This window comes from Tuber melanosporum, assembly GCF_000151645.1.
Source record: "Tuber melanosporum whole genome shotgun sequence assembly, scaffold_11, strain Mel28".
NCBI classification, from domain to species: Eukaryota; Fungi; Ascomycota; class Pezizomycetes; order Pezizales; family Tuberaceae; genus Tuber; species Tuber melanosporum.
In genome coordinates, this window is record NW_003298766.1 from 48704 (window position 1) to 64306 (window position 15603).

The 15603-nt window shown below is 47.7% G+C and overlaps 4 protein-coding genes; 2 read left to right on the plus strand and 2 right to left on the minus strand.

The window, feature by feature from the left end:
• The first annotated feature begins 786 nt into the window (after nt 1-786).
• GSTUM_00004218001 (uncharacterized protein) lies at nt 787-3163 on the plus strand. XM_002835477.2 has 2 exons: nt 787-1337; nt 1400-3163. Exons 1-2 carry the CDS (start codon nt 1026-1028, stop codon nt 2942-2944), a joined length of 1857 nt encoding a protein of 618 aa, XP_002835523.1. The 5' UTR covers nt 787-1025; the 3' UTR covers nt 2945-3163.
• A 985-nt stretch (nt 3164-4148) lies between these two features.
• On the plus strand, nt 4149-7688 carry GSTUM_00004219001 (uncharacterized protein). XM_002835478.2 has 7 exons: nt 4149-4361; nt 4442-5112; nt 5171-5351; nt 5406-5759; nt 5868-5876; nt 5982-5999; nt 6072-7688. The coding sequence occupies exons 1-7, from the start codon at nt 4278-4280 to the stop codon at nt 7263-7265; spliced, it is 2511 nt and encodes an 836-aa protein (XP_002835524.1). The 5' UTR covers nt 4149-4277; the 3' UTR covers nt 7266-7688.
• Nucleotides 7689-8387: 699 nt separating this feature from the next.
• Nucleotides 8388-8967, minus strand: GSTUM_00004220001 (uncharacterized protein; the record flags this gene model as incomplete). XM_002835479.2 has 1 exon in its annotated part: nt 8388-8967. The coding sequence occupies one exon, from the start codon at nt 8965-8967 to the stop codon at nt 8686-8688; it is 282 nt and encodes a 93-aa protein (XP_002835525.1). The 3' UTR covers nt 8388-8685.
• A 135-nt stretch (nt 8968-9102) lies between these two features.
• On the minus strand, nt 9103-11197 carry GSTUM_00004221001 (uncharacterized protein). XM_002835480.2 has 5 exons: nt 10708-11197; nt 10477-10636; nt 10126-10211; nt 9654-10041; nt 9103-9572 (listed from the first exon to the last, which is right to left on the minus strand). Exons 1-5 carry the CDS (start codon nt 10845-10847, stop codon nt 9291-9293), a joined length of 1056 nt encoding a protein of 351 aa, XP_002835526.1. The 5' UTR covers nt 10848-11197; the 3' UTR covers nt 9103-9290.
• Nucleotides 11198-15603: the final 4406 nt, after the last annotated feature.

Below are 15603 nucleotides of genomic sequence, written 5' to 3' on the forward strand. Positions count from 1 at the left end.
AAGGAAAACCGCTTTGAACTCCCGGGTCGTGCAATTTGCCCTTCCCGCCGACTGATACGGTAGTATCATAAGTAATTCTGGGGGGCGTGCTTGGTCAGCCACCCCGGGAACGACAAGACAAGCTTTCAAAGCACACCCTGCACTTCTAAATTTGTTGTCTTTGTCATCGGGATGAGACAAGGAGCGCTAGCCCGAATAGGAAACAAAAGCAGCACTAATTTAGCGTTTTTGGAAAAGACGTGCGCTTGCTCCCTTCCCCAGCCACGATCGAAGAAAGGAAAAAATAACTAATCCCATGTGTATGATTTCTTCAGTTTCGCCGGCAGAGAATATTCGTTATCCCACTTTGGATGCTTCTATTTTGCGCCGCACACACCTTCGCACGCCCACTGGGGCACCCGCACCACAAAAACACAGGCGAGACGTCGTGTGATCTTGGTGTACAGTACTGTACCAGGAGAAGGTACTGCTGTTTGGTCCGAGCTGGCTAGGTAATTCTATTCCTCGGTAACTCCAGATGTGCCAGTATGTAGGATGGGATTATTCTAAGCCCACCTTGGCTGGCTTACCGCCTGTCTGGGTGGTGACGGAACGATTGAAGGCGCGAGAGTCTGGCTGGGTACAGTGCCGTAGTGTGTTGTGAACAGAGTAAGCAGTGGACTGTCTAGATTCCTTTCTTATTATTATTATCACCCTTGGCTCTACTGGCGGATACTGTCTGTGAAGTGAATAAATAATGGCAGCGACACCCTCAATATCTGCCTTTCTTTCACCACCCTCTCTAATCATCCTTCCTCACGATCTACTCTCACGAGTAAATCATTTCCTTTTTTCTCTCTCCTTTCCTTCTCTAATCCCTTAGATCGTTTTACACTTTTCTTATTTCTTTTCTTTTCCTTATCACGGCCAAACTTCTTTGCCCTAATATTATATATATCATACCTCCATTCCCTCAAAGAGTAATATCATAGAAGACCAAATCCTGCAACAAATCCTTCGATATACCTTGATAATATCCTTTGAACATGCGGTACTCAGGATTTGCTGCAGCACTGGCTGCGGTGGCATTACCACAGCTTGCCTCCGCGGTGCCCCGCCCTGAAAAGGTCTACAGCTGCTCGGATACACAAGATACAGCCAAGCCTGTTGGCTATCCAGTCACTACATATTATCCCGGTGGTGATGGACCGACAGTCACTATCACCGCCGATAACCAGAAGGTGACATCCATTGAAAAGAGCATAAAGACCACCTCGTACCACTGCGACGGACCTGGTGTTTATACGCCACCTCATCAGACCAAAGTATGGACAGCTCACGAGCCCACATGGATCACTGTAAGTCTTAATTTTGCCCTTTCCCATTTGGTTTCGGTGCTGATAGGTCCTTGATTGCGTAGTATGAGGTTCCTTGTGCAACCGCATATATCTACCCTTATAAAGAGGCAACTTGTGATACTTGCACCAAGAATGTGGAGGTCATTGTCTATATTAATATTGACATCATCACCTATTCCGAGCAAGTTTGGAAGGTTGTCGATGGAAGCACCACCACTGAGATCAAGACTGTTACTGCTACTCCTTCTTATGTCTCAGACTATCTCCCACCATCCACTACATACCCCGCCGGTTACGCGGCCAGGACCCACACCGTTAAAGTCGGAGGTCTTGATGGAACTACACCAATCCTCAAGTATGACCCTGAGTATGTTGCCGATGTCAAGGTTGGCGGTGTTGTCCTATTCGACCTTCTTGCCAATAATCACACTGTCACTGAGTCCACCTTCGAGTCTCCTTGCGTGCCAAAAGCTGGCGGTATTGATTCCGGCTTCCTTCCCAACATGGAGAACATTCCCGGAAAGGTGACCTTCCCCGTCACTGTCACTGATGACAAGCCAAGGTGGTTCTACTGTGCTCAGCCTGGTAACGGGAAGCCTCATTGCCAAGCCGGCATGGTTTTCGCCATCAATGCTCCTAAGGCTGGAGATAAGACCCTCGAAGCATTCAAGAAACTCGCTGCTGCTGTCCCTATTGCTGGCGCACCATCCACTACGATTGGCGGAACTCCTAGTCCAACTGGTGGTGCTGCTGCGACCCACACCATCAAGGTTGGCGGTCTTGATGGAACTACACCAATTCTCAAGTACGACCCTGAGTATGTTGCCGATGTCAAGGTTGGCGATGTTGTCCTATTCGACCTTCTTGCCAATAATCACACTGTCACTGAGTCCACCTTCGAGTCTCCTTGCGTGCCAAAAGCTGGCGGTATTGATTCCGGCTTCCTTCCCAACATGGAGAACATTCCCGGAAAGGTGACCTTCCCCGTCACTGTCACTGATGACAAGCCAAGGTGGTTCTACTGTGCTCAACCTGGTAACGGGAATCCTCATTGCCAAGCCGGCATGGTTTTTGCTATCAATGCCCCCAAGGCCGGCGACAAAACCTTGGAAGCCTTCAAGAAATTGGCAGCCGCCGTCCCCGTCAGTGGACCCCCCTCTCCTACCACCACCGGAATTTCGACCACTACCGGAGTCCCTACCGCCACGGGCCCTGCCGTAACCCACTTCGTTAAAGTCGGAGGCCTCTCAGGCGGTGTGCCAATTCTCAAGTACGATCCTGAATACGTCCAGGCCAATATCGGAGATGTCATCTACTTCGATATCCTCGCTGCAAACCACACTGTCACTGAATCGTCCTTCGACGCTCCTTGTGTCCCGAACGGAGGAATCGATTCTGGCTTCCGCCCCAACAGGGAGAATATCCCCGGTGCTCAACTCTTCACCATTAACGTCCATGATGACGAGCCGAAGTGGTTCTACTGTGCTCAGCCAGGGAATGGTAAGCCGCATTGCCAGGCCGGTATGGTGTTTGCTATCAACCCTCCCGCATCGGGCAATACATTGGAGGCCTTCAAGGCGAAGGCTGCTGCGGTTCCTGTTAGATAAGCGGCTGAAAAGCCCTCGTGATAGTGAATGTGTGATAGCTATAGGGTAGTTGCATAAGTGCTGTTAGATTTTTTGATATTGTTTGTACATTGCATGGTTTTTTGTTTTTTTTGATTTCACTCATTTCCCCCCTTTTTGTTCTCCTCCTGTCATTACCCATGGCACCTTAATTGGAATTGTCTTGTCTAAGAAATAACAAAACCTAGTATCATTCAATAGTCTTTTTTGCTCTCTTATTTTATGTGATTTGTCTCTTGAAGTTGTGAAAACAAGAAAAAGAGGTCTCCGTCCTGAGTAAGACCATTAGACGGATCCCTTAGCTTTTCCGCTCACGTGGAGCTTGTTGTTGTAGGTGTGTTTTTCCATGCCGGTAGTAGTTACGGACATCCAATCTCACCCGAAGTTATCATAACTTACCAACCAGTTAAGGCATCGGTCGTTCTGACTTGTGAGTTGTTGTGGATTGTTGGAAGATGTTTTCTTTGGCTGATAACCGTGCCGGACACCCGAAAACGATCCTTTTTGTTCAACCGCTTTTGCTTAGTAATACATACAAAACCTAACTCATTGGCATATACGAGTATTTGTATGTGCATGCCGCGCAAGTAGAGAGTAGACTCTGGTTTTTGATTGTGAGTATTGTCTGAGAATGGTAGGTCAAACGAAGAGTTGAAGCCCGACACCTCGCGATTATGTAAATAAAGTGGAGTCAACTCTGAGCTGTTCTATAAATTAGGGGCTTTCCCAAAATAGTTGGTTGTCGGTTGTTGCTGGGGAGGGTCGATTTCAGCCCCACCCAGAACGCCGTAGCCGCACCTCCGTGGCGAAAGGCCTCACAAGTACCAGGAGTAATGGACCCGGTAGTTTGAGTCCGAATTTAGTATGGGCGCTCAGTTGTGCAAAGGTGATTTGCCAGACAAATTTTCGCCCGCGTTATGCCTTGGTACGTTGTGCACATCATGACGTCCTTCCCACCGTAAGCTTGGGGTATCATCTTGCGCCAAGGGGTGATTTGCAGTAAAATTAGTGACATCACTTGAGGAGAAACCGATTATTACCGAAACAAGGAGAGAAATGCCAAGACCATTTTCCTTCAGAAGCTTCTTGTAAGTTCTGGTCACCCCACGTCTCTACTAGAGTAACCTAGCCGCCTCCCGCAAAACCGCTATCCTTCTTCCCCCTCCTCCACTTCGTTGTATAAATTCCTCACTCAAAGACTCTCCCTCGATTTCAAGTCTATTTCGTCAGTTACCATTGAACTCTTTCGGGAATAATACGGCCTACTCTGCAAACCAAGAGACTCCAATACATACGATATAAACACAAATCCTTAATGTCAAATTTACAACTGACAGACAAGGCTTCCAAAGCTCTATCGGATGCACATGAGTCTGCATCTCAATATGGACACCCGCAGGTATATTTTGTCTTGATTCATTGCCGTCTAGAAGACACCAAATTGAACGCGTGGTTTGCTAACAATAATGCGTTTCATAGGTCACTCCTGTACACCTTGTCTGTGCCTTAATAGATGGACCACAAGTTGAAAATGACACAGCGCCAGCGGGAGCGGCACCAGCTTCGTCGTCGCCCTCTTTGCTACGTCAGGTTATCGAGAAAGCAAATGGAGATTTTCAGACCTTTGAGCGAGCAGTTAAGAAGGCCCGAGTACGGATGCCTTCGCAAGACCCACCGCCAGACCAAGTTTCATTTTCACCATCCCTTTCTAAAGTCCTCCGCGATGCTCAGAAATTACAAAAAACCCAACGCGACTCCTATATTGCTCAAGATCACCTAATCTCGGCAGTAGCCCAGGACTCCGGAATCCAGAAACTAATGGTTGAAGCCGGTATCCCAAAGGTTTCCTTGCTCGACGATGCGGTTCAATCTTTGCGCGGGACCAGGAGAGTGGATTCACAGAATGAGGAGAGTGTGGAGAGCGAAAATCTTTCAAAATACTGCGTGGATCTCACTCAGCGGGCTAGAGATGGAAAATTGGATCCCGTCATTGGAAGGGAACAAGAGATTCTCCGTGTTGTCCGGATCTTGTCCAGACGAACAAAGAATAATCCCGTTCTTATTGGTGAGCCTGGAGTTGGTAAGACCAGTGTCGTGGAGGGGTTAGCAACCAGAATAATCAATGCCGATGTTCCTGCGAATTTGGCTAGGTAAGCAATATTCTACATAATTCCCTATTTCGAGGAACGGTTCTAACTTTGCTTTTAGCTGCAAGTTACTCACTCTCGATGTTGGATCCCTCGTCGCAGGAACCAAATATCGCGGAGAATTTGAGGATCGTATGAAGGCGGTGTTGAAAGAAATTGAAGATTCTAAGCAAATGATTGTACTTTTCATAGATGAGATCCATCTGCTGATGGGAGCTGGAAGTTCTGGAGAAGGTGGAATGGTAAGTTGTTATCGTCTAGTGTGTAGGTCCTACATAAGCTAATTTCCTCTTCAGGACGCAGCAAATCTCCTCAAACCCGCACTCGCTAGAGGCCAACTACATTGTATTGGCGCTACTACACTGGCGGAGTATAGAAAATACATTGAAAAGGATGCCGCTTTTGAACGCAGATTCCAGCAGGTTTTATGCCCGGAGCCGAGTGTCCCCGAAACTATCTCAATTCTTCGAGGTCTCAAAGAACGTTATGAGGTGCATCACGGTGTGACGATCAGTGACGGAGCTATCGTTGCTGCTGCTACCCTTGCATCTCGGTACCTCACTGCACGTCGTCTTCCGGATTCCGCTATCGACTTGATCGACGAGGCTGCATCTGCAGTCCGTGTCACCCGAGAATCCGCTCCCGAAATTGTCGACACTCTTGAACGCCGCCATAGACAACTCCTGATCGAAATTCATGCTCTTGAGCGTGAAAAAGATGAGGCTTCTAGGGCAAGGCTCAACGATGCAAAGAGGGAGGCAGCGAACGTGGAAGAGGAGCTGAAGCCTCTGCGCGAAAAGTACGAGTCCGAGAAGCGTCGGTCAACAGAGCTTCAGGAAGCGAAGAAGAAGCTTGATGCTCTCACTGCAAAGTGCGAGCAGGCTGAGCGTGTTGGAAACATCGACATAGCTTCTGATTTGAAGTATTATGCTATTCCCGAACTCAAGAAATATATTGCCAAGCTCGAGGCCGAGAAGCTAGAAGCCGAGCAAGATGCCGCCATTTCATCGGCAAACGGGACTGGAGAGAACAATCCTATGTTGACCGATTTGGTCGGCCCTGAACAAATCAACGAGATTGTGGCCAAATGGACCGGTATCCCGGTGACAAGACTGAAGACTACCGAGAAGGAGAAGTTGTTGAATATGGAGAAGTACCTATCGAAGCAAGTCATCGGGCAGCGCGAGGCTGTCAAAGCGGTAGCCAATGCCATTCGATTGAGCCGAAGCGGTCTCAGCAACCCCAACCAACCTATCGCTAGTTTCTTGTTTTGTGGACCTTCTGGGACTGGTAAAACTTTGTTGACGAAGAGTTTGGCCGAGTTCTTATTCGATGATCCTAAGAGCATGATCCGCTTTGATATGTCCGAGTACATGGAGAAGCACAGTGTATCCAGGCTTATCGGTGCTCCACCTGGATATATTGGACACGATTCTGGTGGTCAACTCACCGAGGCTCTTCGCCGACGCCCATTCTCTATCCTCCTCTTTGACGAAATTGAGAAGGCAGCAAAGGAGGTCCTCACCGTACTTCTACAACTCCTCGACGATGGGCGCATCACAGATTCCACTGGCAGAATTGTGGACGGCAAAAACACCGTAATCATTATGACGAGCAACCTCGGATCCCAATACATTTCCTCTCATTCCCACTCAGAAGACGGCAGGATAGACCCAACGACGAGGGAACTCGTAAATGAAGCGATTAGGCAGCATTTCCTCCCTGAGTTCATCAACCGCATATCCAGTATCGTCATATTCAACCGCCTCGCAAAGAGGGAGATCCGTAAGATTGTCGACCTCAGATTAGTTGATATCCAGAAGCGTCTGCGAAGCAACAACCGCAATGTCATCCTCCTCGTCGACGAGCAGGCAAGGGACTACTTGGGCGAAGCTGGATACTCTCCCAGTTATGGTGCCCGCCCACTGAACAGAGTCATCGAGAAGGAGATCCTCAACAAGCTTGCCGTCTTATTGCTGAGAGGTGCCATCAGGGAGGGGGAAGTCGCACACATCACTATGGACGAGACTGGACATCGGATTGTCGTTCTACCGAATCACGATAGTGATATCGAAGAAGACGAGGATATGGACTATATCGAGGAGGATGCGCAAGGCATGGGTGGTGAAGATCCGGACATTGAGCTGTATGGATAAGCTCATTTTTATTTTTTTCATGTAAATTAGATGGGTTTCTCATGCTGCTTTTTCCTTTTACTAGTATCATACTTTGTAATTCCTGTTGTCTAACGCCCCCTGTTTCGAGAAAAAAAAGTCATGTTTTCCTCTCTTCTGTTGCACCTCCTCTCTTTCAACATTTTGTTCGTCTTTTCTAAGGTGGGTCTCGTAAAAAATTTTGTTTATTCCTGAGCTCTTTTTTCCTATCCCTCCCCAGGGTACCTAATTTTATTGTTGGTGTTGTCGCTGAGATTATTGACATACCTACATATCTGTGGTAGAAAAATGGAAACTTGAAGATTGTCATATTTGGTTACTTGTAGTTAGTTACGGGTAACTTTGCCAATCCAGAGGAGAATTCCATTTTATTCTAGTCCAATTTAAAAGCATCATTGTCAAACATTTCTCTCGCTACCTGCGACCCTTTCGTTCCATAAATGAAATGTTGGTACATTTGGCACAAGAGCAATATATATGATACCGCAGTTAAGAGCGATACAATGCTGCAGAACACCCCAAACTTCCGGAGAAAAGCAACCCAGCAGATTCCGCCCCCGCGCGAACCCGAACCGGTTGCGCCAACGGACGGGTTTGGGAATAACGCGGTAGGTGGGGGAGGTCCGACGGACGGACGACAGCCAGGTCGTCACTACCCGCGCGCTTTTTTTCTTTTTCTTTTCCCCACTGTCACGAGAGATAATCATTTTCCGGGAGTCCCGCTCTTTCTTTCCCGCTTCCCTGGAGTTCTCCCGAAAGAGCCTCGCACGGGGTGGGGTGATGAGTTTGGGGGTGGTCGTCGGTCAGTCAGTCGTTCCGGGGTGGTAGTACTGTATCGTGGTTGTTGGTTTGTGCAGGTCCTGTAGGGTCGGGTGGTTTGGGAGAAGTTGGGGAGTGGGGGAGTTTGGGAGGGTGGGACTGGACTCGACTGGGCGACAGTGGGTTCGCTAGCTGAGATTGGGGGGGAGGGGGAGTTGTATCATATCATACTGTAATTTATGGAACTCGAGTGATGGTAGCTGCGGTGTAGGCACGATAGAAGGAGAGGTGCTAGGTAGAGGTTTCTGAGAAATCCGATGCACTTGCCAAAATAAAAAAGGCGGCGATATCCTGCTGAATGCTTCTACCGTATCGCAGGTCAAGTATGATACCATGGATTACATATCGTGCTATCATACATTCAAGCATGATGGGTCCTCATCCCTAACCACTTCCCCGCGTGAGGATCGTGCAGGTTATATTCGAGTCGCCCACCCAACACCTTCGTCGTCCGAGATGTACTGTACCGGCAATCACCGGTTGCCTGCTCTCCCCCCCCCCCCGCTCTGCTATACCCTTCCCTACCCAACAAGTACAATCGCGTAATACGGTAGCTCAGCACCAAATTCAGCCCTCCGGAGATTCACATCACATCACTCGGGTCCCATCCACCCTGGTGTGTAGGGAAAGCGACGCTCCTGGTGCGCGAGAGCCCTCGTGCCATCCCTCCTGGGCTGGTCCCGAAGGGACGCTGAGCACCAATTTTCTGGGATTTACGCTGTTGGACCGCCGGGTGTTGCGTGCGAGAGGATTTTGTACCCGTGTTCCAGGCTAGGCTTGGTGTAGAAAGGGTTGGCGGGGTCGGTCGACCTGGGTTGGGTGTGCGAAATATGGGTATCGAACTTAATCTGGGTTTGATGTTCATTTATATTCGGGATGGGAGGGGTTTTTTTTGTGGTGTTATACGTGCGTAGAGAGAGGAGGGGGTTCAGCGTGGTTATCATAATCTCATTATTTGTGTTTAGAGTACAGTACTGTAGTAGAAGGCGATGTCGTATCGTAATCATACGTGAAACTTTATTTTTGTCATGATATACGTTTAAGAAAGGAGAAACCCGTGCGGCAACATTTCCTCGTGACTTTCGTGAGCTATGCATATGCATGATACAATATAGACGATAATAATATAATAAAACTATACCCATCCTCACCTCACCAGGCCCAGGTCGGACCTTATTCGCCTCGTCTTCACTCTTCATAGGTGTAACAGAGCACTCCAGTTCCCTTCTTACTCCCTTCAATATCCATAAGGTCCTTGACCGTAACGCGGGGCGCGAGAGGACCAAGGTCGATTGGGAACGACAACGTAACATTGGGCCCTGTGATCGGGCCCATCATTGTTACAGGGCCAGAAATATCCGAAAGGCGAGCGGGTAGGTTCATAGACTGCCATTTCCAGTAGACTCTGTCAAGGTTGGCGTGGTGGAGATAGAAGACCGGTTCTCCGGGACTGGAGAATAGATCTCCCGCCTATAGCAGAAAAAAAGGTGAAAAACCCGAACATTAGTAAAAAGTCTATTGCGGGAAGAAGGGGGACAGGGAAACCCCCACCTCTCCACCAACAGAGAAATGCCCTCCGCCATGAATCCCGGCGTTCTGGAAGTTGGTCTCTCCCTCTACCACTTTATTAAACCAGCCAAAGTCCGGCTGTGCGAGCGCGTTGTTCACTTTGGCAGTGTTGGAAAAGGTCTGCGCGATGAAAGGACTGAAGCCCCTTCTTAGACAGCGACTTGTAGCGTTCAGCGAAGCTCCAGGGCCGATGTGGAGTCTCATATCCACGAACGGACCATTGGTAACACATCCGCCTCCGGTAGCACCGGGGACGGCGATGGGGGATCCGTCGGGGGGGATGGTAGCTCCATTCCCGCCGAAACCTGTGTCGGGGTCCCACAGTGGGGATTCTAGGAAATTGTCTGCGTCAAGGGTCCAATCCCAGTATCTATTTCATTTGAGTTTATGCTAGGTTAGCAGGGTTTTTGGATAGAGCGAGGGGTGAGGGCGGAAATTAAAGGCTTAGCCATACGGTTGTGCTCCTTGATAACCGCACTCCTCGCGGAGCGCTTTCTCGTAGGTTGCTACGTAGTATCTGTGCCATGCTAGGAAGTGGCCCTAGACATGAAAATGAATAGATGAAATTAGCCTATGGATAACGCGCGAAAGATACTCGTGCAGACTGTGGTGGAATTTTCTTTGGGGGGGGGAAACAGGGGTTACGATAAAAACACGGACATCGGTTGGCTCGAGAAAATGCTCCAATCAGAACCCTGAAATCCCATCCACGATCTTTTATACCAGAGGGAGTAATAATGATGGCAATAATTCAAAATACCAGCGCCTTCCAGAAGGGATGTTCTCGGCAGATGGGCATACTCACGACAAAGTGAATCAGGAACGTTTGCTGAATATGCACGCCTTGGAAGTCGTCGAACCGACTGACAGAATTCGGGATCGTGGCTTTCGCTATGGCGGGCTTGGCTTGAATGCACTTTACCGCCTTAATGTAGCTTTTCTTTTGACTGTCAGACAACGTCCTCCTATGCCACCCATCGGACATCAGTATCTCTATAAATTTTTTGGGGGGAAACCACGAGCGGGTGAGACAAACCATTCCTTCCTCTTGATCACATTACAAGAACGCCGAGAAGTCTCGCTGGGGTCACCGCCTGGTAGTGGCGCTGCAGCAGCACTTCCAAGGAAGGAAGCAAGGTAGAGGCCATACACGAGAAATGCACCAATTGATGGCATCTTAACAGGCTTTTTGTTTTCCGCTGACGAAAAAAAGGCGCGATACTCGTGGGCGTGCGCCGGTAATAACAATTGTCCGGGCAACTATCGAATAGGCAGTAAGAGTGAAGGGATAGAAGAAGGCAGACCCGGGGAGAGCAATCCTTATATACCGCATGAATCTACACACGATCAATACGGTGCTATACCGCTGTCCTCTTTCCATCCCTCCAAATCTCCAGATCCCGGCAGACGTTACCGGATACCCTAGATCTAACTTACACGAGTGGAGCACCATCTATGCCTTCGAGCCGCCTAGCTGCTAGGACAAACGTCTCGGGTGACTGAGACTGAGGTTGCTTCTTCTGCTCGAGTAGGGTTCACGCAAGAGACAGAAATGCTTGTGATCCATAACGAGATGCAAATATCGATAGCATAATGGAGATAGCGGGAGCCCCATCAACGCCCCATCAGCGATTACAAAGCCGCTTTCTTTTGCTCCACCCTCGCTCAGGGAACCCCACAGTTTTGGATGAGAAGGATGTCGTGCTCCAGATTGGTCAACCGGGTGGGGCTCATCGCTCCATGGATATCTATTTTTACCTTATTTACCTTTTTTTCTCTTCTTGATTGATAATTTAAATGCACCCCTTTTATAAAGTGCGTAAAAAGCGAAGGAATTTCGTGAGCGCAGATACAGTACGTTACCAGCACTGCAGAGTACTCTACCTGGGTCAATCATACTGATGGATTCCAAGAAGTCAACTGGACGGAAGGATCCAAGAAAAAGAATACTGTCCCGCCATACTTGCACCGTACTGTACCAGTACTTACACCCACCGCCCGACAACTGCTAATCCATTTTTGGCCTCGCTCTTTAGAAGAGGCTTGAGTGCTCGCGGCAGGCGAGACTACAAGTAACAGTACCCGCAGATACTCCAGTACGGTAGGGGCGCGAATTTGTCTGAGCTCTCAAAGACCCAGGGATTTTTGCCATCTACTTGTACTTTGCGAATCCCTGCCTTCTTGCCTATCATAAACACAGGGATCAGAAATGCGCACCGCATAGAAAATTATCTCTGCCTATCTGAGTTCTTATGCTAAATTCGGACTCAAATGTTCGAGTGCCGGTACAAGTAGGGTGCCGTGCAAGCACTCGTACGCGTGGCAGGCAAGAGGTATCCGATAATGGGGATTCACAAAATATATGGCGAAGAATCCGTCCAGATCTGGGCGCCATTAAATCTCATATCTCGTATTTTCGGCGTGCCGCGAGCACGAGCACCTCACACAGGATACTTTGCATCTCGCAGAATGCAGCCCACTCAATCAATCACTCACAAGCTAACCCAATTTCATGGATTGAAAAAGCGAAAAGGGAGAGAAAAGGGATCCTTCGGTTTCACAGAATAATAACTCGGGGGAGAAGAATGAACGGAAGGGACGGCTAATAATCCAACCAAAATACCTGGTGGCGCACATGGATATATTGGGGTAGTTTGTTCCACCTTGTTCTGTTGGTAGTCCCCACTTCCGCTCTACGAGTACAGCATGCTAACATTTCTACGCTATCGCCCGTTCCGGAAAAAAAAACAGCCAATGTAGGGCACAGCCAAAAAGTGGAGGAGGGTTGAGAGGCGCAACTGCAAGTCTTTCTCTTCTCTTTCGCTCTCGGGGGTCCCGGTTCGTTCTGCTTTGATTTGCTGGATTTATACACAGACTTGGGGAAGAGAAGAAAAGAAAATTCCGCAGGATGGGTATTGCCTGCAATTGAGTCAGGACGAAGCGTCGTGGAAAAGAGTTGGCCTATGAACAAATGCAACAACAGTAACGCAAGCGAGATGGACGTTACTGTCTCTGGAGTACCGGCGCTGTATAGTACAGTACGCGGGTGTAAGGGCATTTCGTGTTCCGTCAATCAAGTCCTCGCCCAGCAGGCTGCTCTGATAAAGAAACCTCCGCTGTCTCCAGGTCTTGAGGTGACTGGATTTCTAGGAATTAAAAGGGGGATGCGGGATAGGGAATATGCTTGGTAGAAGAGGGGGTGCCCAAAACAAAACAAGTTATAGTTCCTTATGGCGTATATGACTTATTTTCAACTTGAGCATGTGGAAAAATACCATATTTTCCCCTACCCTATGAATTAGATATTGCTTGAACTTTTGTACTAAAAGCACACATATTCGTTTAATTCTATACTCTGTTCCCCGCCTGCCTGCCTGTCTTTTGCGTGATGAAAACTTTCCAACTAAGGAAAAACACGCAGAAACACGACGATTGAACACCGCCAAATGATGTACAGTACAATGATCAAGCGCTAGAATAGCGAATGGCGTATAAGAACCGAACAGTTAAAACGACTACTGCAAAATTCCGACGGCGGAATAGCCATGGCGATACGCGGTATCGTTAACGGCTCTCGAAACCGTGAGTTGGCGATCCTAATGAAATAAAACACATTTTGGAAGGCTGATGAAAACTCCAATCAACACGACTTAAAGAGAGGGGTGGGGAAGATCACTATTCTCGCCACACTATCTGCTCAACAACTCGCTCACTCGCACGGCGACAACTAACTGACTAATAAGACAGGAACGATAAACAGGACGACGAGTAAAACGACGAGCACGGTATTCTCTTAGCTTCCTCCAATCGCCATATATATCTACGGACCGCCGAACTCATCCAAATAAGTCTTCCGGTCCTGCATTCCATGCTCCAGCGCTAACAAAAGAGAAACAAGTATTACAAAGACTCCCGGCATAGTCCCTTGGACTCGTCAGTTCCCTGGCTCAGAAGCGCTTTCCCGAAGTGTATTGCCAAAACCTGTATTCAAATATGTGGAATGAGCGTCACATGCATACAAACTGGTTCTCAGTTTTTTGTGCATGATAATTGAAAAACTGGTGAGCATGTTGTGAACATGTTAAAATATTCTGAGCATGCTGGATGGGTTTGAACGTGTCGAGTAGTATGAACAGTTTCTGACGGCCAGGGGTTGTGGTGGCCAGCCACCGTGGCACGAGTATTTCCAATACTGCTACTCTCTAAGTCATGTTCAACAATAAAATATTGGTGTAGAGATAAAACAACAATCAGCGGTAAAAATAAAAATAAAAATATAAAAATACTTCCAGACCAATCATATCCCATTCACAGACTTTACCGTATCTGCCTACCTAATCGGCCTGCTAGCTGGGTGATTGTGCTAACTTAACATAATATTCCCGTCCACCACACCCTGGCCGCACTAGCGTGAGTTCTTCTAGCTTTAGTACGGTACTCGGGGTAAACCGTGTGAGCCCTCAGCGAGGCAGCACCCTCAACGAGGCACTATGAATCTTGGCATCTTGGAATAGTTAGTACAATGAATTTCATCATAACGTCCCTGATCAGGAAGCGGGACGCTATACCGAACCAGGCCGTGGGGGAGGGGCTGAAAAAAACATTGTGATAAAGAGCAAAAAAGCCACCATACACAATAAAGAGTAACAGCCAGTTACACCATGGGTTGAGTCAAAGCCAGGAAAGAAGATCTTCTTGGAAAGACAATTGTTTGTGCCATTGAGGCCTTTCAGAAAGGCAATTACCCATTGATTACAGCCACAGTACAAGCATTAGACCTGACTTAATCGACTGTTGCATAGCGGTTAAAAGGTGAATAATTTTCTTGGCTTGAGGCACATATTGAGCAATAGCTCCTAACACCAGTTGAAGAGAGAGCAGTTGTCCGATGGATAAAAAAGTTAGATGATTGGGGCTTCCCCACCTGTTTGGACATGTTACAAACACGGCATGGTTTGTAAAGAATTTCATATATTATATTGGGTTTTTGTACACATGACCTGTTTAGAGGTCAGAAGGGATATGTTTTGATTAATGACTCATTTGAGTCATATGATATTATGATTGTTGTTTGTACACATGACATATTTTGGAGTCATGTGGGTTTCACATATAACTTAGACTTTATGTCATGATCGTTATGCTATATTGAGATTGTTAGTTGGGTAGGAGTAAGCCATGTAAGGCTTACTTGAATTTAGCACATATGACCAGTTTTGGGGTCATGGGGGCTATGTGTATGAGCAGGAAGGATATCATGAGGACAAAGGATCATATAGTTATATGGAATACAGCCATAATCTATATGATAGTTGGATTTGTAAGCAGGTTGTGAGAAGATCTATATAAGGCGATAGGTTCGGCCTTTAAGATAGATCTTCACACAACTACCAAGTTATTTCCTACCTTCTTCCTTTGGCCTTTGGCTGCTTATCGATGAACCACTTCGCTAATTTCACTTACGATAATTACTTCAACTGCTACAAACCTTTATATTTTTGTTTCTTGGGTAGTTAGCGAGCTACTGTCCTTGGCCTTTAAGGCATTTAGATTGAGATATCTATGGCCTGGTCCTGGTAACACCTGAGTGCAGTCACTGTGCTGAGGATGGCATCTTCTCCCTCCTCCTCCTCAGTCCCCCCTCCCTCCTTGAGGATATTGTCCTCTGTTCAGTTTGTCTCCAACCCTCCTTCCTTGCTTGAACCAGTCTATGAGGCCTGGTTGCTCCCTTCTACCTCTGAGGATCTCTGTGGCCTCATTCTGACAACTATACAGTGGCATGCAGTGCCTGGAGAAAATTCCTGTTTTCTTCACTTCGTACGTGTTTATGGTTGTGTTAATGCCCTACAGCTGGCATTTTATAGTTTTGTGAGGTAGATGTTTGTCACCTCCAACCCTGCAACAATGAAAGAGGTGGAGTTTTGCATGTATG

Bases quoted from the DNA above. Each gene is read 5' to 3' on its own strand.
- GSTUM_00004218001 (XM_002835477.2), top strand. From the start codon at position 1,026: ATGCGGTACTCAGGATTTGCTGCAGCACTGGCTGCGGTGGCATTACCA. The intron at 1,338-1,399 runs GTAAGTCTTAAT...TTGATTGCGTAG, and splicing joins ACGAGCCCACATGGATCACT to TATGAGGTTCCTTGTGCAAC.
- GSTUM_00004219001 (XM_002835478.2), top strand. From the start codon at position 4,278: ATGTCAAATTTACAACTGACAGACAAGGCTTCCAAAGCTCTATCGGAT. The intron at 5,113-5,170 runs GTAAGCAATATT...CTTTGCTTTTAG, and splicing joins GTTCCTGCGAATTTGGCTAG to CTGCAAGTTACTCACTCTCG. The intron at 5,352-5,405 runs GTAAGTTGTTAT...TTTCCTCTTCAG, and splicing joins GTTCTGGAGAAGGTGGAATG to GACGCAGCAAATCTCCTCAA.
- GSTUM_00004221001 (XM_002835480.2), bottom strand. From the start codon at position 10,847: ATGCCATCAATTGGTGCATTTCTCGTGTATGGCCTCTACCTTGCTTCC. The intron at 10,212-10,476 runs GTGAGTATGCCC...TTTCATGTCTAG, and splicing joins CGTTCCTGATTCACTTTGTC to GGCCACTTCCTAGCATGGCA. The intron at 10,042-10,125 runs GTATGGCTAAGC...CAAATGAAATAG, and splicing joins GGTTATCAAGGAGCACAACC to ATACTGGGATTGGACCCTTG.